The 25,136-nt window shown below is 39.7% G+C and overlaps 2 protein-coding genes across 3 annotated transcripts; both read right to left on the reverse strand.

Annotated features, from left to right (window-relative positions):
- Positions 1-521: 521 nt before the first annotated feature.
- LOC133646662 (zinc finger FYVE domain-containing protein 1-like) lies at positions 522-17,417 on the reverse strand. The gene is made up of 11 exons (XM_062042270.1): positions 16,063-17,417; positions 15,481-15,985; positions 9,966-10,180; positions 9,742-9,848; positions 9,539-9,647; positions 8,678-8,775; positions 7,713-7,830; positions 6,368-6,538; positions 5,978-6,158; positions 5,794-5,904; positions 522-2,032 (listed from the first exon to the last, which is right to left on the reverse strand). Exons 1-11 carry the CDS (start codon positions 16,564-16,566, stop codon positions 1,800-1,802), a joined length of 2,352 nt encoding a protein of 783 aa, XP_061898254.1. The 5' UTR covers positions 16,567-17,417; the 3' UTR covers positions 522-1,799.
- A 1,706-nt stretch (positions 17,418-19,123) lies between these two features.
- Positions 19,124-21,050, reverse strand: LOC133645726 (rho-related GTP-binding protein RhoV-like). Of its 2 annotated transcripts, XM_062040583.1 has the most exons (4): positions 21,027-21,050; positions 19,921-20,190; positions 19,792-19,850; positions 19,124-19,724 (listed from the first exon to the last, which is right to left on the reverse strand). In XM_062040583.1, exons 2-4 carry the CDS (start codon positions 20,168-20,170, stop codon positions 19,281-19,283), a joined length of 753 nt encoding a protein of 250 aa, XP_061896567.1. In that variant the 5' UTR covers positions 20,171-20,190; positions 21,027-21,050; the 3' UTR covers positions 19,124-19,280. The 2 variants fall into 2 exon arrangements, with proteins under 2 accessions (XP_061896567.1, XP_061896566.1); XM_062040582.1 differs by lacking the exon at positions 21,027-21,050 and having other exon boundaries at positions 19,921-20,296.
- Between the last annotated feature and the right edge of the window lie 4,086 nt (positions 21,051-25,136).

A 25,136-nucleotide genomic window follows, 5' to 3' on the forward strand; every position in this document is an offset into this window, starting at 1 on the left:
ATAATTTTAAAGGGTTTTCCTTCACTTATGTATTTGTATACAACTAACTGAGCAACACAATATGTTGCCAAATAGCATTATTTTAGATGATTAAAACTATGTTTTTATCATTTCAAGCACACGCTGTGGCAGAAAGTCTCAATACGGAAGCTGTGTTTAATTATTTAGCCAAATATTTTTTAATTATTTTTTGTCATCATCAATAAGCTCTAAGGAAATGGGTTTCCTCACTTTATCTGATGAGAAAAAAGGGCAGCAGGGCTAAAAGGCATAAACACTATCTTTCCCTCCCACATTAGTCTGCAGTGGCTTGACACGCAACGCCCAAAACACAACAGAATGACAGAGGCCATTCCAACTTAGCTTTTGCCACACGAAATATGATTTTTTAAATCACACAATGGTTTGAATGCAAAGTATTTCCTAAAACAAGTGGAATATATGGCTAGTTGTAGATGATAATGTAAAAAACCTGTACAATATGATTATCAAACGCCACAAAAGATATATGAAGCAACAGATTGCACCGATTTTTTTAATAGGAATGCACTCCAGTAATGTGACATTTCCTACTTAATCCTGTGGAACATTATCAGATGAGGGTAGGTGTTATGCAACATTTTGGCAAATCTATTTTGAGAGTCACACACACGTTTAACTTTCCCCAGACCATAGAACTAAACCAACAAAAACAATTTTGTATCATAAATTGTATGCTTGACAAATGTTTCCTTCAAACTTAGCATGCAATGCTATTCTGTTATAGCTATTTTGGGTACATACATTTGAAACAAGGACATGACATTTTGCAGTCACTTAGAAGTATTGAAATGGTTTACAGTAAATAATGTCATCCCCCAAAAATAAGAAACATAAGCAACATTATGACTGCATGGGACCTTGTCAGGGTGAGTGAATTGAATAAATAAGACTGGATTAGAGACAAAAATCAAGCATGAATACCAATGAACAGTCATAATAAAACATGTACCCTGCCTGATGAAAGAGATGGTAAATTCATTTAGCCACTAAACAAAAAAGACCAAAGTGATCTTTCACACTGCCATGCATACCAGTGTTTTTTCTCTTATCATCAATTGTCAAACATACACTCAGTTTTCAAGCTGCTAACAGTTCTATACTGTATCTGCATACAAGCACAAATGACATGATTAAATATAAATATCATACCAGCACACACACAGTGACCTGAATGATTTGGCACCCCAGAAAATCCAAAACCTTATGCCAATGATAAATATGGACATCTGTTTTTTGGCCATGATAAGCAACAGCCTATAACAGCTGAAAAAAGCTTAGTGCAAAAACTCAAATGTTGCAACACAGCATGAAATGTAACCTGGACTTCGTTAAACTTCTCCTGGCTCTTACACATACATTAGAGAAATAATATACTGAATGTGGCGGAAATCTAATAATGCTCTTGACTAGCTAGCATTCTTTAAATTAAACGTTTTTTTTAAAATATTTTCTCATTGTAAAAAAAAATAACTCATCAGCCTTATTCAACATACAACTTAGGATTTGTGTCAACAAGATATCCACATTGACTAATAAAGAGTGGAAATGCAGATTACAGTCTCAGTCATGTAAACTCACATATTCTGGCTGTTCTACAAAGGCCGCAGGAACTCTCAACTTCCAAATTTGCTAAAGTGTCCTCTGTGTATCTACAGTATAGCTAACTACTTCCTTTCCACAGATACGAGACAGACCCACTAAAAGGTACGATGGAGGGTTCTGTCTGGAGGTAGTCTGAGTAAGGAAAATCGTCTGTGTTAAAGTTCTCCTGTTTTTTGGTTGCAGCTGGTGCACACACGAACGGGGTGGTCCCAGCCACGGGACGGCACCGGTCGACGCTCCGGGGAGCAGTCGTCGCACACTCCTTGGCCACAGGCACGGCAATGGTGCTTGGACAGCTTGGCGGTGAATTCGCTCTGGCAATTGTGGCAAGAGAGAATGTCCTGGTCGGGGACCCAGTAGGCAGGACGGGCAGCGTCTTTCACCAGGCCTTAAAGGAGCACACGACATAGATACTTGAATACCACTACAGACTACAGCACAAGCTGGTGTCAATGCACCATGCACATGCGTACATGAGAAGTATTACAAGCATAAACATTGTTGACTGAGGTACTTAACACTTAAAGGTCACCATTATGCAACATGGACTCTTTAAATAAGTTATAAGAGTAGTATGTTCCAGGGTGTACCCAGCCTGAATGCAGCTGGGATAGGCTCCAGTCACCCCAGCGACTCGAGAGGGACAAGCGGTAGAAAATGGATGGATGTTTCCCTAGAGCAGTATTTTCAAACTGTGGTACGCATACCATGTAGTAGCACGCCAAAGAAGTCTGTGAATATGTACTGTATATGGAGTATCATTGTTGATGATGTTTGTGCATTATGTGCAATGTTACAGTGGCCAAAAAAACTAATTATAATTGTTAATAGAACTTCTGCCTTGTTTTTAATGAATACTTAGCCCTCCTACACCACTGTATTTTAATGTTGGTCATTATGGTGGTACTTGGAGAGCCAAGTGTTTTCTGAGGTTGCATTTAGTGAAACAAAGTTTGAGAAGCAAGGCCCAAGAGCTTGTTTATGAGCAGCAGACATAGGACATGGACATTTACCTTCACTTGTTTGCTCTACTTTTAAGAAAACAATCACTTTTAAAGGAATAGCACTTTTAAAGGAATAGCCTTGTAAATCGATGTGCAGCGTTACAGTGTATGTATAAAATGGATAAAGTCATACCACTGGTGGAAGTCATACACTGTCTCTAAAACAATAGACACACAAAAACACGCACGCACGCACGCAAACAATGTTCAGGGCCATATACTCTGATTTCAAAGACACCACCCTATGATTCATTACTATTATCAATATTATTTGATTTATTGATATTAATTGACTCGTCATTGCCTTGTTCTGTTCTAAAGAAACTTTTGATTTTCTTTCTGTCGTTTTTCAAGGTAGGATACAGTGGACTATTTTATTAGAATTCAATAAAAAAGACAAAAAATTCCATCCAATCAAAAGATAGTACACTCGCTCACTCTCGTAATACCGACAAGCTACTGCCTATTTCTCCTGAGAGCAGAGGAGCGTTAGCCGGCCAGTGAAAGTTGGCTCTGCAAAGCGTGCTAGGGGACATGGAAAAGTGAGGAGAAAGTGTAAGATCTCATACTAATAAAAGTGCAGCATGAGTCCAGCGTTTGTTTGTGCAGCTTGTTAGGGGATAATGAATTAAAAAATAATCATATATAAAAAAAATAAAAAATATCCCCACTATAACAATACTGTGATGTCATTGTTGGTTAAAAATGTTTGTCATTGTCGGTTAAAAGTGCTTTTTGTAAATGCCTCCCATAGTCTATTACACAAATTGATGGCCTCAAGGCTAAATGTTAGGATCAAGAGGATAAGGATTTTCCTGTGGAGGATCTTTAGTTTTTATGAGAAGTCGATCATACACGGTCATTGTGGACTCATTGTTTGTTAAACGCATCACACTCTCATGATCTCTCTCGCCTTGATCAAGCATTTTCCAGCTGGTGGGGGGTTCTTTTACACATCCTCTGTAGCATCTGTGACAGCTGGCAACCTCTAAAGGGAATGGCAAAACACTAGAAGATGCATGTCAAACCAAAATATTTAACTCCATGTAAACTCTTGTCACATTGGAGTTCATCATTCTACACCCTGGCTTTCTATAATACAGTACAAAATCCAGTTCAGTAAATTTGGTGACTTTGAGGTCTGAACTGGAGGCTAGTAGTATAACAATCCAAACAGATGATGTAAGGCACATAGTTGTGTTTAATGTACCACTCTCCTTAAAGTGGACCTATTATGCAAAGCCAAATTTTCTTACCTATTCGTACCTGTTTTTGTGTATTTGGAAGTCCCAAAAATCTGAACTCGAACCATGGAGGCATGGCAGAAATATTTATAAAGCAATCCTGCCTTCCTTCAAATTACTTCCAAACAAACCGTTTGAAATTTGCCCCATTTGTGACATCAGTGGATATCTCCATTCATGGTAAAGTTTTACCCGATGAGCTTTGCACAAGTCCGGCATTGCAGTCCGACGCTGTAGTCAAAATGTTACTTCTTTTTCTCCATCCTCTTGTTGTAGGTAGACTGGCTCGTACATGCACATGCATCCTCCACTGTTGCCATTTCCAATACAAAGTAGCATATAGTTCTAACTTACACTATATCAGTGAGCAGACTTAATATGGAAGCGCTAAAAACTACAACATGGCTAATCGTAAGAATAAGCAATCAAAGTGAAGGCACATAAATAAGACCGTCCACGAAACGGCACATCCAGAAATGACAGCCAGAAAGTGGCTAAAACAAACTATGCATGATTTTGGCCAAAGAACCAACATTACTTATTATGTAGAACACAAGGAAGTGTATTAAATGTAAAAAAAATAATAATAATCATACCATAACCCATTTAGAGTTGCTTGAGTGGGTCTTTAAACTGACTTCATATTGTTTCCTGCTGGGTCCTCTTTATGAAACTGTAAAATTATATTTCACAGATGCTTCCAAGCAGTGAGCTTTTTATTTCTCCAACATAATCTGACTACAACTTTCATGTTATTTGTTGGTCTTCTATCTTCACTTCCGCAAAAAAAATGCACAAACACTAAATAAAAAGTATTTAGCCATCACTTCTTCTTGGGCATCAAACATACACATACCTGACACTCTGTTAGGTACACCTGCACTATGCAATTTGAGATTCAATATAACAACTAAAATAAAGGTTCTGCCTTTACAAAGATATCTATCTATCCATTGTCTACCGCTTGTCCCACTTGGGGTCGCGGGGATGGCTGGAGCCTATCCCAGCTGCATTCGGGCAGAAGGCGGGGTACAGCCTGGACAAGTCTCCACCTCATCGCAGGGTCAACACAGATAGACCGACAACATTCACACTCCCATTCACACACTAGGGCCAATTTAGTGATGCCAATCAACCCCAGGTGCACGTCTTTGGAGGTGGGAGGAAGCCGAAGTACCCTGAGGGAACCCACACAGTCAACGGGGATACTCCATTTTCATTGACACGCTTTAACAATAAATTATTATGGTGATTGGGGTATTAGATCAATAAGAGAGGTGTTTTCAGTATTTTGTAACTCACAAAAAATGCGATTGAGTCCCATTAGATTGTACAATGTACTTAATGATTTTTTTCGCAAACAGGTTTCCTTCACTGATAATGTGTGTTTAGTGAATGATGACTAGATAAAGACACCTTAAGTAATATGCATGAAGACTTAAAACAACCATTAGCAATAACATTTAAATTATGTACAACAAGAGTGAGTTTGAAATGTGGGACCTTAAAACAAAATTATCTGAGCAACTGGACATCTGCTGCATCTCTCGAGTACAATAACACTGCACAATAAATGACAGAGCTGAATGTTAAACAGCAGAGCTTGTGCACATATTCCATTGAGCTACCATCAAATGTTTTATGTGTTAGCCAGGGTTTGTAAATTAATGACTTGAGTGACATTATAAGTGATGACATTTGACATTTGAAGAATTGACAAGGCAATAAAAAAGTCCAAGTAATAATAATCTATAGTATATTTCTTATTAAGCAGAACACTAGTGTCAAATGGAACTTAGCACTTTAGTAGAGTAAAGATGATACGCCTCTGCCACCAGAGGGCAATGCATTCATACGCCAAAGTACAATCCTCTTTAGGTTTTGCTTTGGGCAACACTCACCCAGAGGGATGTCAATTGCGGTCACTACAACCCCGATGGTATTAGTCACTGCCTCTCCAACCTTTCTGGCAAGAGTTCCACCTTCCTCCTCCTCCTCCTCCTTCTCGCGCTCTGCAATAAGAAACAACTCTGAGCGTTAACCGCCGAAATGAAACAGTAAGGGGACAGCGGCAACGTGACATACCTGTGTGTGATGCTCTCTGCTCAAAGCACACATCGCACACTCTGACAGGGGCAAGACCCCAGCCTCGTTCGGGGACACTTGCGGCATTGGAAGAGCAGCCATCGCAGAAGCCCTCCCCACAGGCACGGCAGTGATGCTTGGTGTCATTCTCCTGGAAGCGCACTCGACACTTATGGCACATCTTGTGGGAGCCAAAAAACATGTTATTGACCAAGCTCGATTGGGTAAGGGGGACATAAGGTCCACATGTTATCTTGTGTGCAGCACATAAAGATTGTGTAACAGGCAAGGAGCACCAGAGATTGTAAACATCCCCCTGGACATGAAGAAGTGTGGACTAAGGCTGGCGATGTCGTGTGGTAGGGGGTGGGGCTGTTACGTGTCGCTTACCAAGATAAGAGAGTTGGGTTTCCAATAGGCTGGGGCGATCTGATCTGTCAGCCAGGAGGTGACTGCCTTGGCAGGTTTGACACTGAGCTCTGACACGGACTGGGCCACCAAGTTCACTCCATCCAAAAGACGCTGTGCTGCATTGCTATTGTCCTTTAAAAAGCCCTCAGACTGCACAACACAGACAATGTATTACTACAAAATGAAGCAGGCTAAGCAGACTGGTATGCAATAAATACTATTATAACTCAAATAATGTTTATTTTAAATAGGGTGTCCATTTTGGACAATTTGTTTATTTGTACAAATGTTTGACACCCTCTCTTGTTAATCGATTGACAAAGAATTGTTACATGAATGTTATTTAATTATCTGCTCCTATCTATTATACAATGCAGTTAGAGGTTTAACCAATTGTTCCCTGTGTAAGTTTTGGCAGGTCACCTATGACAAATGCACCTGCCTGAGCAGTGCACTTGTAAGTATGCTGGCATTACTTCTCTTTAAGTTTGCTGCATGGCTTTAAAACCATGCTAATGTGTTTTTTTTGTTTTTTCTTTTAATGCAGTTGTCAAGGCTCTAATTGTATAAAGAATGAAGAGATTTTCAACCAAGCTATGTACATTACTTAAAGACGCTAAAGAACGGGATGAAAACAGAAATTAAAACAATGCCATGGGTTATGACTAATTAAGCGGCTGGGTAAATGATAAATGATAAATGGGTTATACTTGTATAGCGCTTTTCTACCTTCAAGGTACTCAAAGCTCTTTGACAGTATTTCCACATTCACCCATTCACACACACATTCACACACTGATGGCGGGAGCTGCCATGCAAGGCGCTAACCAGCACCCATCAAGAGCAAGGGTGAAGTGTCTTGCCCAAGGACACAACGGACGTGACTAGGATGGTAGAACGTAGGGATTGAACCCCAGTAACCAGCAACCCTACGATTGCTGGCACGGCCACTCTACCAACTTCGCCACGCCGTCGGGTACAAACGTTCTTGCTGTCACAATATTAATTGAGCTCATGGAAATAGTGTATTTCATGTATATGTCCAGTCTGCAGTAGAACCACGAAATAAATCAAGGTGTACTGTACCAAATCAAGCTGTACAGTCTATCAGAAATGTAGCTATAGATAACGTTATAACACCTACCTTGCAACACTACCTATATATTTTTATTTAGGATAAAAAAGGAGGGTCTATTTGCAATGAAGCAGCTTGTCATTTTAGTGGAAAATGCACTTGTCATTTGATTCAAACACAAAGCCTACTGCAGCGCAGGCTAAAATATGAGGTGTAAGCAGAATATCAGACTGTAACATTGCTTCTTACCCCTGGCCAAACATGCTGGATCTCAGTGCGGACCACTGTATCCACAGGTTCCTGGTTTCCATACCAATACTGACGGCTCCGATAGATCACTCCACATTTGGGACATTCGATAACATATCTGTGTAACATAACAGAACAAAGCATTAATTGGTTAGTGGGAATGTAAGGGTACGCCATATTTTACGGTTTTGTTACATACCTAATTTTTAAAGTCACAGTTCTATTCATTTTCGATATCGTAAGGAAACAAATCACAAAACATAAAACTGCTTAGGTTTTGTGTAAACAGGTTTAATGTTTTTTTTAAATAAAACGTAAAAGAAAAGCAGATTTGCAGCAGGTAATTGTCCGATAAATATATATTTTTTTAAATGTTGATCATCCATCCATCCACTTTCTATTGCTTGTCCCTCTCAGGGTCGCGAGGGTGCTGGAGCCTATACCAGGTGCACTCGGGCGAAAGGCGGGGTACACCTCGGACAAGTAGCCACGTCATTGCAGGGCCAACACAGATAGACAACATTCACATTCACATTCAAACACTAGGACCAATATATGATCAGTATACCATACAGACAAGTTAAAGGAGACTTTAACAACTACAGAGGGTTTTCAAGCTCTGGCTTGTCCTTGGCACTGTCGCTTGCCATGACTTCCGCTAGCCAAAAGATGCACTGTATTTGTTTGCAGAGAAGACGCATGATGGCGCGGCAGTTGCACTCCATGTTCCTTGTGTTTAATGTGTGCTGTGTGGGAAATCGGTACACTATCGACAAATCTGATTATGTGCCGTACACCCTTACTGGTTAGAAATGTGACCTGTGAGCAAAAGGTCATTGAGCTCTATGTGTGTTTGTGGAAAAACATGCTTTAATGTCACTGAAACAAGAGTGAAAATAAGGCAGCATGAATTTAACATAAGCCTTGACCCAAGTTTGTTTAACTCTGACGCTGTCGGTGCTCACCCAGACCATGCGTATTTGGCGAGGCCCATCCAAGGAGAGTCTGAGGAGGCTGAAGTCTTTGGAATGACAATCACTTCCTTTCCCCCTTCATAACAAGCCTAAGATGACAACAAAACAAGTACTTTGGAGTGTCTAAAGATAATCACAGGGATACACACATTAGTTAATAGAAAAAAGTATTTTGACACCCTATTGTGGTAAAATCAGTGTTTTCCCTTCATATAATTGAATGTGGCGCGCCATCACGACATTTTCATTACTGCCACACCTTAAAAATAGGGGTGTTTTTTTTTTTACTTGAAACCAAATCAAAATAATTTTATATTGTTGCTGCCCCCAGAAGAAATCACACAAGGTCTGACGCTATTTTTTACTTTTATGACCAATCTTATGATAACAAATGGCACACTTACAACAGGTTTTACCTCCCGTGCAAACACTTTTGTCATAAGAGCCCGCCCTTGGTGTCATGGTGACCACGCCCCCATAGCTAAAGGCATCTTGGCAGTTTAGGGGAAACAGTGAAAATGTCATCCTATGAAGACATTTGGACAATTTTATGTGTCCAAATTTGTGGGGAAAGTTATCCTGTTCCAGAATAGCCTGACCTCAGCGCACAAGCATAACCATGAAGGCATGCTTGGATAAGTTTAGTGTTGAAGAACTTGAGAGCCATCACAGATATTCACAAAATGTTCACATACTCCATAATTATATAGAAAACCTTCTCAGCGAAAAAGTGGAATTTCTTGCTGCAAAGGGCAAATGAAATGGTCAGGTGTCTCAATACTTTTGTCCATATACAAGTGTGGTCAACCGATGATCACCATCAGATAAAAAATAATGAGTTACTGTACTAACCTTGCAGGTGTAAATACGATTATCATACTGAGCAGAATAGCGGCAACGATGTTTTGCCTCATGGCAGACTCCTTCTCCGAGGTGGTTCATACTGTTCTTGCAACCAGATCTACGATTAGAACAGCATGGGTCAGAATGTTAAACAAGCACTGACAGCAGGACACTGCAAGAAGTGATGGCAATGGACTTTAGCAAACACTGACCCACAACTGAGGCACAAGTTGGAGCAAGTGAAGTACTCATCGGGAAAGAAACAACTGTGAGCCAACAGCTCATCTCCAATTTCCCCACTGAAGCGTTCACTTAACGCCTATAAGAAATAAACACGTCACAATATAAAATAAAATTATTCAAATGTGTTACTTTGTTACAGAAAACTGGTGTAGTATTCGTGGCTCAGTTTTGTATTTATTCGATGTTGTCCTACCAGCAGGGCTTTGAAGATAACCACAGGGGTGCGAGGAGAACGTGTGGCGTTGTTGTCCAGGAGCTGTTCCAGTTTATTCCGCAGGCCGCAGAAGTCAGTGGGCGGGATTAATGTCTGTGTGCCCCAGTATTGTACAGAACTGAAGGCCTCTGGGAAACGGGAAACCTTTTTGAAACGCTCAGACAGCAGCCGGTCTAGTGATTCGTGTGACTTATCTAAAACAAAAAACAAATTGAAAAGATATCCAATAGTTCAGTAATCACATTTTACTGGAGATCTCATTGTTGGTGCATCATCATCGTTTCCAAAAATAAGCTGAAGTTCAAACACAAACCTTTTAAACGTTGCACAGTTTTAAGGTAATGTTGGATCACACAATTATTTTTTTGAATAGAGGCGTGGGTCATCTGTAAAGTTCCAGGCTTTTTCCAACCAAGAGTTCTGACACTTGTACTACAATGTCTGCATAGATAGTCTAATGAGCAAAATCTAACATTTACCAAAGGTGATGTGGGTATCAATAAAACGGTACAATTTGATTGGCCTGAAGAGCATTCTAGTTATAGGAGCCAAATTATGTTTGTATGTCCTGTTTTGTACATTAGAGGGCATTGAAAGCTCCAGGATATGAGGAAGGGGAAAATAGGAAGTTGGTGCATTTGGTGCAGTATCTGTGGAAAACGGTGATGTGCAGTCAAGTTCACCCTACTGATGTCTTTGGAGATTTTCATAGTTTTATATTCACATTATCTAATCAATGTTAATACAGGTTGCTCATTAAGATGATACCAAATATAGAAGAGAATAATTCACTGAAATAAAACTTTAGTTTTCAAACAATTTCTAGTCCCATGTATTTACATTTATAAAATTAAAAAACATTTGAGGTCTTACATTTTATCTGTATCTGAAGTACATATTCCTATTCTTCTCCATTAAAATGTACTTTGTTTTAACAAAATATGATTACCTTCGGTTTTGTCTGAAAGTCTAGTTTGGAGAGTTTTTTGACCATGGGTATATAATATTCCATAATTGCAGCCATATTATTTAATTCATTGAAAAATCTGAATTGTTTCTAACAAAAAAAAAAAAAGCTTCCACTCTGAAAAGAGATGGTAGCACCTGCTCACCTGCTCGTAGCCGTGCATATAGAGAGTATGGCCAACTAAACAACAGGCGCCACTTTTGGACACCATGGAGGTGTGCGATTGTACCCCGAAGTATATTATTGCAGTTGTTCTGACATAATTTTTCTGACGAAATAATCCAAAATAAGTCTTAATACATCGACAGGCGGATCGGTGCGGCGTCTTCAGTAATGCGGATACTGTATCGATCTGTTGTGGTGAAGAAGGAGCTGAGCCGTAAGGCAAAGCTCTCAATTTACCGGTCGATCTACGTTCCCATCCTCACCTATGGTCATGAGCTTTGGGTTATGACCGAAAAGATAAGATCACGGGTACAATCAGCCGAAATGAGTTTCTTCCGCCGGGTGGCGGGGCTTTCCCTTAGAGATAGGGTGAGAAGCTCTGTAATCCGGGGGGAGCTCAAAGTAAAGCCGCTGCTCCTCCACATCGAGAGGAGCCAGATGAGGTGGTTCGGGCATCTGGTCAGGATGCCACCCGAACGCCTCCCTAGGGAGGTGTTTAGGGCACGTCCGACCGGTAGGAGGCCACGGGGAAGACCCAGGACACGTTGGGAAGACTATGTCTCCCGGCTGGCCTGGGAACGCCTCGGGATCCCCCTGGAAGAGCTGGACGAAGTGGCTGGGGAGAGGGAAGTCTGGGCTTCCCTGCTTAGGCTGCTGCCCCCACGACCCAACCTCGGATAAGCGGAAGAAGATGGATGGATGGATGGAAGTCTTAATACAATTCCAAACATACTTCAGCTCATTAACGTACATAAAACATGCTTTTATTTGGTTAAAGTATAATTTTGGGGATATTTTACGGCCGTATTTGATGCACTCCTAAATACATTTATTCATGTAATGTTTAGTGACCAGCAGGCTATCTAACACTCTCCCGAAGGCACAAGCAGGCCCTAAAACTAGTACAGTGTTTCCCACACATTCATTTATTTGTGGCGGCCTGCCACGAAAGAATTAAGAAGGCCGCCACAAATAGATTTTTCGGCTTTTTTTTTTTTTTTGTCCAGCTTCTTAGGCAAATCATATAGTTGATGTAGATGCCCATATCGGCTGTTCAGATTTAATTAAAAAAGAGAAGTGTAGGATCAAGATTTTTGGAGCTCTTTGTTCAGTGGATCAGATGTTTGATGAAGCTCTGTGTCTATCTACCACCACTACTGTTTTCTGTTTATTTGTTACTGACTGTGGCAGGACACCTCTGCCTCTGTTTCACTTTATGTTGCTGGTAAATAATATGGTTGTAGTAGTAGGCTAAAGTTACATTATTTAGTATGCACTAATTAAAGGGGCAGAGCTTTAAAGGCCTACTGAAATGAAAATGTTTTGTTTAAACGGGAATAGCAGATCCATTCTATGTGTCATACTTGATCATTTCGCGATATTGCCATATTTTTGCTGAAAGGATTTAGTATAGAACAACGACGATAAAGTTCGCAACTTTTGGTCGCTGATAAAAGAAAGCCTTGCCTATACCGGAAGTAGCGTGACGTCACAGGAGGAAGGATTCCTCACAATTCCCCGTTGTTTACAATGGAGCCAGAGAGATTTGGACCGAGAAAGCGACGATTACCCCATTAATTTGAGCGAGGATGAAAGATTTGTGGATGAGGAACGTTAGAGTGAAGGACTAGAGTGTAGTGCAGGGTGTATCTTTTTTCGCTCTGACCGTAACTTAGGTACAAGGGTTCATTGGATTCCACACTTTCTGCTTTTTCTATTGTGGATCATAGATTTGTATTTTAAACCACCTCGGATACTATATCCTCTTGAAAATGAGAGTCGAGAACGCAAAATGGACATTCACAGTGACTTTTATCTCCACGACAATACATCGGTGAAGCTCTTTAGCTACAGAGCTAACGTGATAGCATCAGGCTCAAATGCAGATAGAAACAAAATTAAAAAAAAACCCTGACTGGAAGGATAGACAGAAGATCAACAATACTATTAAACCATGAACATGTAAATACACGGTTAATAATTTCCAGCTTGGCGAAGCTTAACAATTGAAGCTAACTTAGCTACAGAGCTAACGTGATAGCATCAGGCTCAAATGCAGATAGAAACAAAATTTAAAAAAAACCCGACTGGAAGGATAGACAGAATATCAACAATACTATTAAACCATGAACATGTAAATATACGGTTACCGGTAATAAGTTCCAGCTCGGCGAAGCTTAACAATTGAAGCTAACTTAGCTACGGAGCGGCGGCGGGCGTTGTAGCTTTCGACGACACCCCGGCCGCCATCAGAGTCGGCAAGAAACACATATTTCCCCAAAGTTACGTACGTGACATGCACATAGCGACACGCACGTACGGGCAAGCGATCAAATGTTTGGAAGCCAAAGCTGTACTCACGGTAGTGCGTCTGCTATCCAGCTCAAACACAACACAACCTCCTGGTTGTGTTGCTGTAGTCCGCTGATAATACACCGATCGCACCTACAACTTTCTTCTTTGCAGTCTCCATTGTCCATTAAACAAATTGCAAAAGATTCACCAACACAGATGTCCAGAATACTGTGGAATTTTTCGATGAAAACAGAGCAGTTTGTATGGTGACACATTGGGTCCGAATACTTCCATTGCCGTCGTGACGTCACGCGCATACGTCATCATACATAGACGTTTTCAAGCGGAAGTTTCCCGGGAAATTTAAAATTGCACTTTATGAGTTAACCCGGCCGTATTGGCATGAGTTGCAATGTTAAGATTTCATCATTGATATATAAACTATAAGACTGCGTGGTCGATAGTAGTGGGTTTCAGTAGGAATTTAAGAGACATTTTAGCTTTTATATTTTTATAAGATATATTTTTTGTAAGAACCACAATTAATAAATATATTTCAGTGAATAACTTATTGTTCAAATCTGTATATAAATATGTACATAAAGTGTTGTAATTATATTGTAAAATGGATGGATGTTTAAAACAAAACTGTTATTATTAATTAGTAAGTATACATTTTTTGAGCCTTTTTAGAGAAAATCATATCTTTGTAGTAAATTATGCAAATTATTTGATGATGTCATGGTGACCACGCCCATAGCCACGCCCCCACCGCCACAGGTATCTTGGCAGTTTATGGGAAACACTGCTAGTAGGTTCTCTTGTGTACTAAGCACCGAGGAAACCCTATAGCAAGCGGCCTCTTATCAGGTTAAGAAATGTGCAGTAATGTTTTTTTCTAAGAAAATGTTTTAAAAAAAATATTGTGACCATACATAAAATACATTTATAATACAGTTTAATAGACAAATATTAGTATTTATTTGATATGTTTTTAACTTTTTTTCATCATGACTACTGAGGCTCTACCTCACCTGCCTACACTGACCACACGTCTTCACTTCATTAGCACAGTAATAGGTGGACTATTAACTGTACACCATGCATTTATTTGAAGGGTGCATTTATTTGTACAAATTCTACAGTAAGAAAAAAGGTGGAAATAGATGTTCGCTGAATGGTTGACCAACACTTGTTGCTTCAAAGTTACAACAGAATGTTGTTCCTTTCCTGTTTCCTCACAATAACCGAATACAAACACAGGATTTACTGTAGCTATCCAACATGGTAATCAATCCACTGGATATATTCAGGGAACTTTAATAAGGTAGAAGCCATAACCTGAAGGGAAAAAAGGTCTAATTTTGGAGAGGCATTCATTTGTTCAAGGGGTTGATGTACCCTACGACTAACTGAGGTACAACATCTATTAGATTATTACTATTATTGAGGACAAATGTTACAGCAGAGCGTGGACCGGGGCCCCTTTTTGACCTGGAGCTCATTTTTTAATGGCCCTCCACATATTACAAAAACAAAATAATTTATTAATGTGATATACTATAATATATTAAACTAACTGACCTGGCCATCACACAAAGTTAAAATGTGAACAATATATTCAGCTATCTTAGCATATATTGACCAACATCGGTTTGGTTTTAGCATCCTTAATGCACAAAATGTATCAAATTGGCCCCTGGCATCCAAAATGTCACAATCTATTTTGGGGTTTAACACATAATTTTAGCTATACATAGGAACAAAATAACACATGAGTGTTACGATGGGTTCCAAAAAAAAGTGTGGGTGCTATGCAAAAATGCACATTTACCATTCTATTCACGGAGCAGTCGTTTTTCTCTGTATAATGCACATTTTTCTTCCCAATAAGTGTTTCTATACATAACACTTGGTTCCTTCACAGTCTTTTAAAGAAAAAAAACCTGTTGCCTGTATTCATACACTTCGAAGTAGCTGATGATGATGGAGACACACGTATAGACCCCTAATTGTTGATAAAATTAGATTACAGAGGAGATTAGGATATGATACAAAAATTCATACCTGTACCAAGTAGTTTAGTGTGGACAGTTTCATGGAAGATAACCACAGCAGGGCCCAAAGTGGAGAGAGGAACGTCCAGACCACAACGGGCCGTGGTAGCCTTCAGTTCCTTGGTGAAATGCTTCAAGTAGGCCTCAGAGGCGTCCCCAAGAAATTTGAAAAGGTCATCATGGAGGCGGTCCGCATGAGTGCGGTATATGATGAGGTCTGAAATGGCGAGCACCTTTAGCAAGAGACGGGTCCTGTGACCCTGTTTGGAACTGTTTCCCAGGAGCCCCTCGGTATCGATGACCACCACATTATGGAAAGGGTCGAAAGCAGCCCATACACCAACCGTGCAGGACTCTTGTGTGGGGGACGTCTTGAACACCTCCCTGCCCATGAAGAAGGTGTGGTTGAGGGTGTGAGATTTTCCCTCTCCGGTGTTACCAAAGATGGACACCACCTTCAGGAGCTGGCTGGGCGAACATGTTAGCTTCTTCACAAATACAGTTTCATCTTTAATCTGAGACAGAAAAATGACAACCATATTAGACAAGACTTTACTCAACCTTCTTGATGTGTGGCTTTTGCATAGCCTACCTGCATTTCCTCGTTTTCATCAACCAGAAGGAAACTGGACACATTCCCCAACAGTTTTGTCCTGCGTGACTCCGTCTCATCAACTTTTCGGGCGGGAGGTTGAACAGGAGCTTGTACAGATTTGACCTCGGCTTGTTTTGGTGACGGAAGATATGGCGTGAGCTGGTGTTTCTTCTTATTTCCTCCACTGTGTGTGCGTTTTTGACACTCTTGGCACAAGTTGACTTTGCAGTTCTGGCAGCGTACCACGGACCTGTTACACTTGCCATTGTCACCCCCTTTGCAGTTGTCACAGTAAGGGATGTGACCTGGGCTTATCCTGAGCCGCTGGTGGTTCTTGAGTTGCTCCTGACTGTGAAGTTCCAGGTCACAGCAAGCACACTGCAATGTCTTACACTCTTCACATTCAAAGACAGCTTCTTCAGAGCCACCACAGGTATAACATTCTTGACATGTCAGACTTGTATTGACTCCCGTTTCTGAAGATGAGCCATACCCACTCATCGTTTCTGTCACCTAAATATAGAACTGAATGGAAACGCTTTCTCTGTAGTGCCAGCAATTTTCAACAGAGCTTCCAATGCAAAATATTTAATAATACTGCCTGAATGGCTGGACAACTTAAATTATGTGCATTGTGACAGGATTGCTGGTTGATGTGTAAACATGAAATCAAATAATTTAATTGGCGTACATTTCAAGTATATAAAACCACATGAATGTAACAATCAGTAACGATTTGCTATCAGTGTGTCAACAAAGATATACACCAATAGCATAGTCAACTGTTAGTTTGCGTGTACCGAAAAGTTAGAAATTCATACAATACACACACATTACACTGACGAAAAATATTAAAAAATATAGAATGTGTGTTAAATCAATGGCAACCGAGACGACGAACGATGAATGTGCAAATAATGCTAACAACAAGCTAGCTAGCAAACTTGCCCTTAATCGTAATAGCTCGACGGCTAACACGACTGATAATATTTGGCATTCAAACAAAGAATGCTTAGTTTAAAGCTAGCGGTTGCCTGCGAACTCTTTCAGCTTTTCCTAAATAATATTTTCTGACAGAACAGCTCATTAGCACCCAAATGAGTAGCAGCATGCAGTAAAAACATCAACAAAGCTGCAGTCAGTCGATGTAAAAAAACAAATTCGGATTGCCGCTGACACTAAAAACCGGGCAGAGAATCTCTGCAACAGAGCTTTAAAAGTCCTTAAAAGTGTACCTTGTATGTTTAAATCGTTTCGAGCAGTGTCATTGTTTTTGTTCTGGAGTCCCCTCCCAAGCAGACCTCTCTCGCTACGTTATTTTGTTGCCAGGTCAGATCAGCTGATCAGATTATTTCCACTCACAGGGTCAAAAAAGGCTGGGCTTTGTTGCATTATGGGAAACATAGTTCTTTAAGGGAAAAGAGCGGCCATGGCCCAAACAACAAAAGACATCATGCAAACAACAAGTAATAATGGAATGAAGTACCGAACATTCGGCTACTTAGTTTGAATTGTAGGTAATATTTGTAATATTCTAATTTATTCAAGTATAATTTTAAATGTATGGATATCATTGAGCTTTGATATATCTCATTACAATTCACGTATTTAAAATAGAATATATATTATTTAAAAAATAAATAAATACATTAAAAAGCAAGTTGATATAATATACACAGGTAAATATTCCAGCATCAGATAGCGAGGTGGATTTAAGTAGTATTTAATAGATTGCAAAATTTAAATATGTATTTTTGTTTTAGTCTGCTGTACACCAAGTGAAATACCACAGAGAAGTAAAAACAACATTATCAAGTTGAATTTACTGTAGGAATACATACAGGTGCATCTCAATGAATTGGAATATTGTGCAAAATATTTTATTACAGATTAAAAGACCAGTTAAAGGGTCAGAATGTTTTTTTTTTGTTTTTTTTTGGATTTAGTGTTTTGAGCATGAAAGAGTACAGTAATTCACAATATTGCAGTTTTTGACATTTTTTTAAACGGTATGAGGTACAATACGGTGTATTTATTAGTTGTAGTCTATGACCATCAAAAGTCTTAATATAATAAATATATTATTGAAATATTTCAGTCAGTGTGTAGTACATCTATGAAATTGAACTACTGAAATAAATTAACGTTTCAAATATTTCCAATTTTTGAGATAGATAGATAGATAGATAGATAGATAGATAGATAGATAGATAGATAGATAGATAGATAGATAGATAGATAGATAGATAGATAGATAGATAGATAGATAGATAGATAGATAGATAGATAGATAGATAGATAGATAGATAGATAGATAAATAGATGGATAGTACTTTATTGATTCCTTCAGGAGAGTTCCCTCAGGAAAATTAAAAAAGATGCATGTAGTTCATAGAAATACTAATCTATTTTTGTCTGTGAAAGGTGCTGTATAAATAAATGTTACTTACTTACACTTACGTTCTTTGAACAAGCTCTGTATCTATTAATTCCAGTGAATGTATGAACTTGTAACAAATTGTAACAATAGCTGGCAAGAGCTTTTACAATTCAACAAAATGCTGTTTAATTTAACTATCAATGAAGATAATATATATTGTAGTAGCTGGTTTATAGGACAAGGAACCATATTTAATAATTTAGCAGTTGCTTTTTATACCAAAAAAAAGAGCAATGTAAAGCAAAGAATGAAACATTTAATTTATAAAATTGTATGTAATTGACTTTTCCTTTGGAATATTTGAAATATGTAATAACATTAAAAAAATAATAATCTGATATGCCATTAATTAAATGACAGAAATTGTGAAAAAGTTGCAAAATGCAATATTTTCAGTAAGTAGCCTGCAAAGGGTGAAATGTGATTGGGGTCCTGACATAATCTTTCAAGCTAAGGATGGTTTTAAATGGCTTTTGTCTTGTAAACTAGCACTTCAAAGAATCAGCAGGTGACCATTTGTTCCAAAAAAACACTTGCCGCTGTTTTCCCTCCAATTTCTTCGCTGACACTAACTTCCACCACATTGTTTACAAGTAAAATTAAACCCAGGAAGCACAATTTGAATGGAACGTGTTCTGCTCTGTAGTGCATTTATTACAGAGTTTGGCACAAACACATACACAAACACAGATAACAACAAACAAAACCAGAGTTTTAGGAAAACCAGAAAGAGAAAGTAAGGTAAACGTAATGTATAAAAACCAATCCCCTCACATTATTGGAACAGTTTCCTCAATCCACATTCACAAAAAGTCTTAAAACAGCGTTTCAAACTCAGCTTTTGGCTATTTGCACTATTGTGTTTTTGCTTGATGGCAGCAAAGATGGCACAGTCAAACACATCTTTGAGGTGGTGCTGGGTCAGAGCTGAACACTCCATGTAGTCATGAGCTCGGATGCGGCGTGCCAACCTCTTGACCTCGCTTTGGCCCACTGGTTTAGCGCGGAGTCGGTTCAAATGAATGAGGACGTCCACATTGTGGCGAAGGTCAGACTGGGTCCCCACCAGAATAATGGGAGAGGTCGAGTTCCCTGCACGGATCTGCGGGATCCACTTTGACGTGACGTTGTCAAAAGAGACAGGATTGACGAGGCTGAAGCACAGGATGAAGACGTCCACATGGGCGTAGCACAAGGAGCGAAGATGCCCAAACTCCTCCTGATGCCAATGATAAATGATATATAAATACAACATAAATTGCATCTTGGATTTATGAGATATTTACCTGTCCGGCTGTATCTATAAGTTTGAGCTGTGTTTGGACTCCATTCACATGAACTAATCCTGGTAATTAATCAGAAACAAAACTCAAAATTGAGCAATAGTGGTACTAATTTTAAACAACTTGTCGTACCTGTAAACACGTCAAAAGCAGTCTGCCTGTACTCGCTGTTGTATCCATTGAAGATGTAGCTGATGATCATGCTTGTCTTCCCCACAGCTCCATCCCCGACCAGGAGGCAGCTCAGCTCTTCTCTAGTCCAGCTGGGCTTCTCATGCCCCTGAGCCTGTGCCATCTTTCCTAGGTGCCATTTGCCACACACCATGTCCCCCATTCTACTCCAAGTCCACACAGAAAGGGCCACAATACTGCACTGTAACATGACTAATCCACGTGGGGTTCCTTGGTGACAAAAAAGAAGAGGGACACCTCTCTTTGAAACAACAAAAGCGTCCAATCAGATGAGTGATCCCCAACATTATCCACTTCCGTTTGATGCTGATTTTCGTAGTCACGCCCACTGCCCCCGATTATTTGAAGGGTCCTCAAATGACAATTGAATTTTAATTGGATGAATAATATTAGTAAAAAAAAAAATCGGTTTAATTTGGTTTCTAATTACTGCAATTCCTACTACAGTACTACCCCATTTGGAATATTCCTTGAAAGACAAATAACGAATAACGCAATACCAGTTTTGGCCCCTAGGGGGTAGTATTGTTCTTGTTTACAGATACCGTTTACCCATTACGTGAACAGTACTGTACTGTATTAGTAAAGTCTGCACACAAGTCCTAATAAACATATGTATGCAGCTGAGATAGGCTACAGCACAACCCGCGACCCCGTAAGGGACAAGCGTTAGAAAATGGATGAATGGATATTCTTGCACATTAAAAAAAATAACGGCCATTTTAACAAACAGGTTCAAATTGTACGACATACAATTCTTTCATCCCAGATTGACCGATAAAGTCCAACCAGGAAGTGGGGAAGAGATTAAAGAGACCCAGAAATACAAACACAGGTCAAAAGAAAAAATATATCTTAAACAAAATTGAGGCAAAGTCAGAAAGGAAAGCCAGCATGATGAGGACATACAATATAAACAAAATCAGTGACACACAGAAAAAGAAATAATAATATATACTTTTAGCTTTTTAGCGGTCTATGTGGGAATCATTTAACCAACAAGAAATTTCTCAACTTTTTTGTACTTTACACACTGTTGCACCCACATCTCATCTGGATCATCTTCCATGGAAACATATTCTGTTTCAATCAATCAATCAATCAATGTTTATTTATATAGCCCTAAATCACTAGTGTCTCAAAGGGCTGTACAAGCCACAACGACATCCTCGGTGTCGAGTGGGTCTGACATAATATTGTGAAAGTCCAACACATCAGCGAAAGTCGAGTCCATGGTGGGGCCAGCGGGAACCATCCCGAGCGGAGACGGGTCAGCAGCGTAGAGATGTCCCCATCTGATGGACAGGCTAGCGGTCCACCCCGGAGCAGAGTAGAAAAGAAAAGAAAAGAAACGGCAGATCAACTGGTCTAAAAAGGGAGTCTATTTAAAGGCTAGAGTATATAAATGAGTTTTAAGATGAGACTTAAATGCTTCTACTGAGGTAGCATCTCTAACTTTTACCGGGAGGGCATTCCATAGTATTGGAGCCCGAATAGAAAACGCTCTATAGCCCGCAGACTTTTTTTGGGCTCTGGGAATCACTAATAAGCCGGAGTTCTTTGAACGCAGATTTCTTGCCGGGACATATGGTACAATACAATCGTCAAGATAGGCAGGAGCTTGACCGTGTAGTATTTTATACGTAAGTAGTAAAACCTTAAAGTCGCATCTTAGGTGCACAGGAAGCCAGTGCAAGTGAGCCAGTATAGGCGTAATATGATCAAACTTTCTTGTTTTTGTCAAAAGTCTAGCAGCCGCATTTTGTACCATCTGTAATCTTTTAATGCTAGACATAGGGAGGCCCGAAAATAATACGTTACAGTAATCGAGACGAGATGTAACGAACGCATGGATAATGATCTCAGCGTCGCTTGTGGACAAAATGGAACGAATTTTAGCGATATTACGGAGATGAAAGAAGGCCGTTTTAGTAACACTCTTAATGTGTGACTCAAACGAGAGAGTTGGGTCGAAGATAATACCCAGATTCTTTACCGAGTCGCCTTGTTTAATTGTTTGGTTGTCAAATGTTAAGGTGGTATTATTAAATAGATGTTGGTGTTGAGCAGGACCGATAATCAGCATTTCCGTTTTCTTAGCGTTGAGTTGCAAAAAGTTAGCGGACATCCATTGTTTAATTTCATTAAGACACGCCTCTAGCTGACTACAATCCGGCGTGTTGGTCAGCTTTAGGGGCATGTAGAGTTGGGTGTCATCAGCATAACAGTGAAAGCTAACACCGTATTTGCGTATAATGTCACCTAGCGGCAGCATGTAAATACTAAAGAGTGCAGGGCCAAGAACTGAACCCTGGGGAACTCCGCACGTTACCTTAACATAGTCCGAGGTCACATTGTTATGGGAGACACACTGCATCCTGTCAGTAAGATAAGAGTTAAACCAAGACAAGGCTAAGTCTGACATCCCAATACGCGTTTTGATACGCTCTAATAAAATATTATGATCAACAGTATCGAAAGCGGCGCTAAGATCAAGAAGCAGCAACATAGATGAAGCATCAGAATCCATCGTCAGCAATAGATCATTAGTCATTTTTGCGAGGGCTGTCTCCGTAGAGTGATTTGCCCTGAAACCGGATTGAAAAGGTTCACAGAGATTGTTAGTCACTAAGTGTTCATTTAGCTGCTGTGCGACAATTTTTTCGAGAATTTTCCTTTGTCCCAAGCGTTCATTTTTCCTTCCACACACAACAACCATCCATTTTCTACCGCTTGTCCCTCTCAGGGTCGCAGGAGTTGTAGTTGGACCTATCCCACTCACATTCATACACTAGGGCAATTTCATGTTGCCAATCAGCCTATCCTCAGGTGTGTGTCTTTGGAGGTGTGAGGAAGTCGGCGTACTTGCAGGGAACCCACGCAACTCCATACAGAAAGACCCCCAGCCCGGGAATCGAACCCAGCACCTTCTTATAGTGAGGCACCAGCACTAACCCCTGTCCTCTGTGCTGCCCTAACACAACAACAACACAGAAAATAAGGTACAATAATGCTAATATTACACATACACCACACCAGTATTCAATACCCCAGTTTGCAAATCATCCCAATACTTAATTTATATTGGATAGTCAAATATACCCACATTTTTTGTGTAGGATTGCTGCTGCTTGGCTGTACATAGGATTATTACAGGTACAGAGCCCCAAAGGTACAGTTTGATAGGATGTTGGATATACTTTATTTTATTCCAGATTGGGGAAATTCCACGGTTGCAATGCAGAATGTGCAGTAAATACAGCATGAACAGGACAACAATAAACAGGACAAACGTAAACATAACTTAGTAAAAACATTGAATAAAAAAGTAAAAAGTAACACACTGAAAGTTAGACAGATAACATTAATAGTAACACTCATATCGCACACATTCCACATTTCATCTGGCATCACATGGAAAAAGATAAGACCTTTTGGAAGAAAAGTTCTGTGGTCAGATGAAACTAAAATTCAGCTGTTTGGCCACAATACCCAGCAACATGTTTGGAGGAGAAAAGGTGAGGCCTTTAATCCCAGGAACACCAGGCCTACCGTCAAGCATGGTAGTGGTAGTATTATGCTCTGGGCATGTTTTTCTGCCAATGGAACTGGAGCTTTAAATGGGAAAGTGAAAAAGGAGGATTACCTCCAAATTCTTCAGGACAACCTAAAATCATCAGCCCAGAGGTTGGGTTTTGGGCACAGTTGGGTGTTCCAACAGGACAATGACCCCAAACACACGTCAAAAGTGGTAAAGGAATGGCTAAATCAGGCATGGTTTTAGAATAGCCTTCCCAAAGTCCTGACTTAAACGTGTGGACAATGCTGAAGAAACAAGTCCATGTCAGAAAACCAACAAATTTAGCTGAACTGCACCAATTTTGTCCAGGGGAGTGGTCAAAAATTCAACCAGAAGCTTGCCAGAAGCTTGTGGATGGCTACCAAAAGCGCCTTATTGCAGTGAAACTTTCCAAGGGACATGTAACCAAATATTAACATTGCTGTATGTATACTTTTGACCCAGCAGATTTGGTCACATTTTCAGTAGACCCTTAATAAATTCATAAAAGAACCAAACTTCATGAATGTTTTTTGTGACCCACAAGTATGTGCTCCAATCACTCTATTACAAAAAAATAAGAGTTATAGAAAGTATTGGAAACTTAAGACAGCCATGACATTATGTTCTTTACAAGTGTATGTAAACTTTTGATCGCGACTGTATATATATCCATTCATCCATCCATTTTCTACCGCTTGTCCCTCTCGGGGTCGTGGGGGCCAACACAGATAGACAGACAACATTAACACTCACATTCATACATTAGGGCCAGCTTAGTGTTGCCAATCAACCTACCCAGAGGGAACCCACGCAGTCATGGGGAGAACATGCACACTCCCCACAGAAATATTTCGAACCCAGGACCTTTTAATTGTGAGGCACACACACTTGTGTGCGTGTGTGTGTGTGTGTGTGTGTGTGTGTGTGTGTGTGTGTGTGTGTGTGTGTGTGTGTGTGTGTGCATTAAAAATTTGGGAAGATAATCTGAAAAAAGATAACTTTAACAAGTTAGCCACAAGGACCGTCATTTGGTACACAAATTAAACAATAAGAAGCTGAACGAAATGTAAACCACAAGTGCGCTTTATGTACACTGTACTGTCAAACAACGTCCACAGGGGTGTACGCAGTATTATTTCAACAGCGGTTGACTTAGTTTTACGCTTGTGTTACAGTCAACAATGTTAAAATGTGACTTAACAAATTGTACAGTTAACAAATGTGTTATGATGGCGACAGTTTAACTTTGGGAGGCATTACATTTTAATTGGCTCTTTTGGAAAACTTTAAAAAAAATTAGACCATCCACTTCATAGTCCTGCAAAGTGTTAGTGTTTTAGATGTTCTAGATCATAGGTGTCAAACAGTATAATATCATACTTTCCAAACATGTTTTTGTCTAAATAAAAATACTTAACTTTACAGCAAATTACCCATCAAATTAATAAAAATGACAATACATTTTACGTTGTTCTTTACCGTATATTACTGTAAATTGAAAAAAAAAACGACAGTTTTTTGCGTCAAAATTCTGTTGACTGAGCTGCAAGTGTTTTACTATAAACAGAAAAACGGTACATTTGTTTTTACGGTA

This window comes from Entelurus aequoreus, linkage group LG03, assembly GCF_033978785.1.
Source record: "Entelurus aequoreus isolate RoL-2023_Sb linkage group LG03, RoL_Eaeq_v1.1, whole genome shotgun sequence".
NCBI classification, from domain to species: Eukaryota; Metazoa; Chordata; class Actinopteri; order Syngnathiformes; family Syngnathidae; genus Entelurus; species Entelurus aequoreus.

What these genes read in the sequence shown, in the direction of transcription:
- LOC133645726 (XM_062040583.1), bottom strand. Translation starts at nt 20,170, where the DNA reads ATGTTACAGTGCAGTATTGTGGCCCTTTCTGTGTGGACTTGGAGTAGA. An exon ending in TGCTTTTGACGTGTTTACAG is followed by an intron (nt 19,851 to 19,920) that starts GTACGACAAGTT and finishes ATTAATTACCAG; the next exon opens with GATTAGTTCATGTGAATGGA. An exon ending in TTATAGATACAGCCGGACAG is followed by an intron (nt 19,725 to 19,791) that starts GTAAATATCTCA and finishes CATTGGCATCAG; the next exon opens with GAGGAGTTTGGGCATCTTCG.
- LOC133646662 (XM_062042270.1), bottom strand. Translation starts at nt 16,566, where the DNA reads ATGAGTGGGTATGGCTCATCTTCAGAAACGGGAGTCAATACAAGTCTG. An exon ending in ATCGTATTTACACCTGCAAG is followed by an intron (nt 8,776 to 9,538) that starts GTTAGTACAGTA and finishes TTGTCATCTTAG; the next exon opens with GCTTGTTATGAAGGGGGAAA. An exon ending in GCAGAGAGCATCACACACAG is followed by an intron (nt 5,905 to 5,977) that starts GTATGTCACGTT and finishes TTCTTATTGCAG; the next exon opens with AGCGCGAGAAGGAGGAGGAG.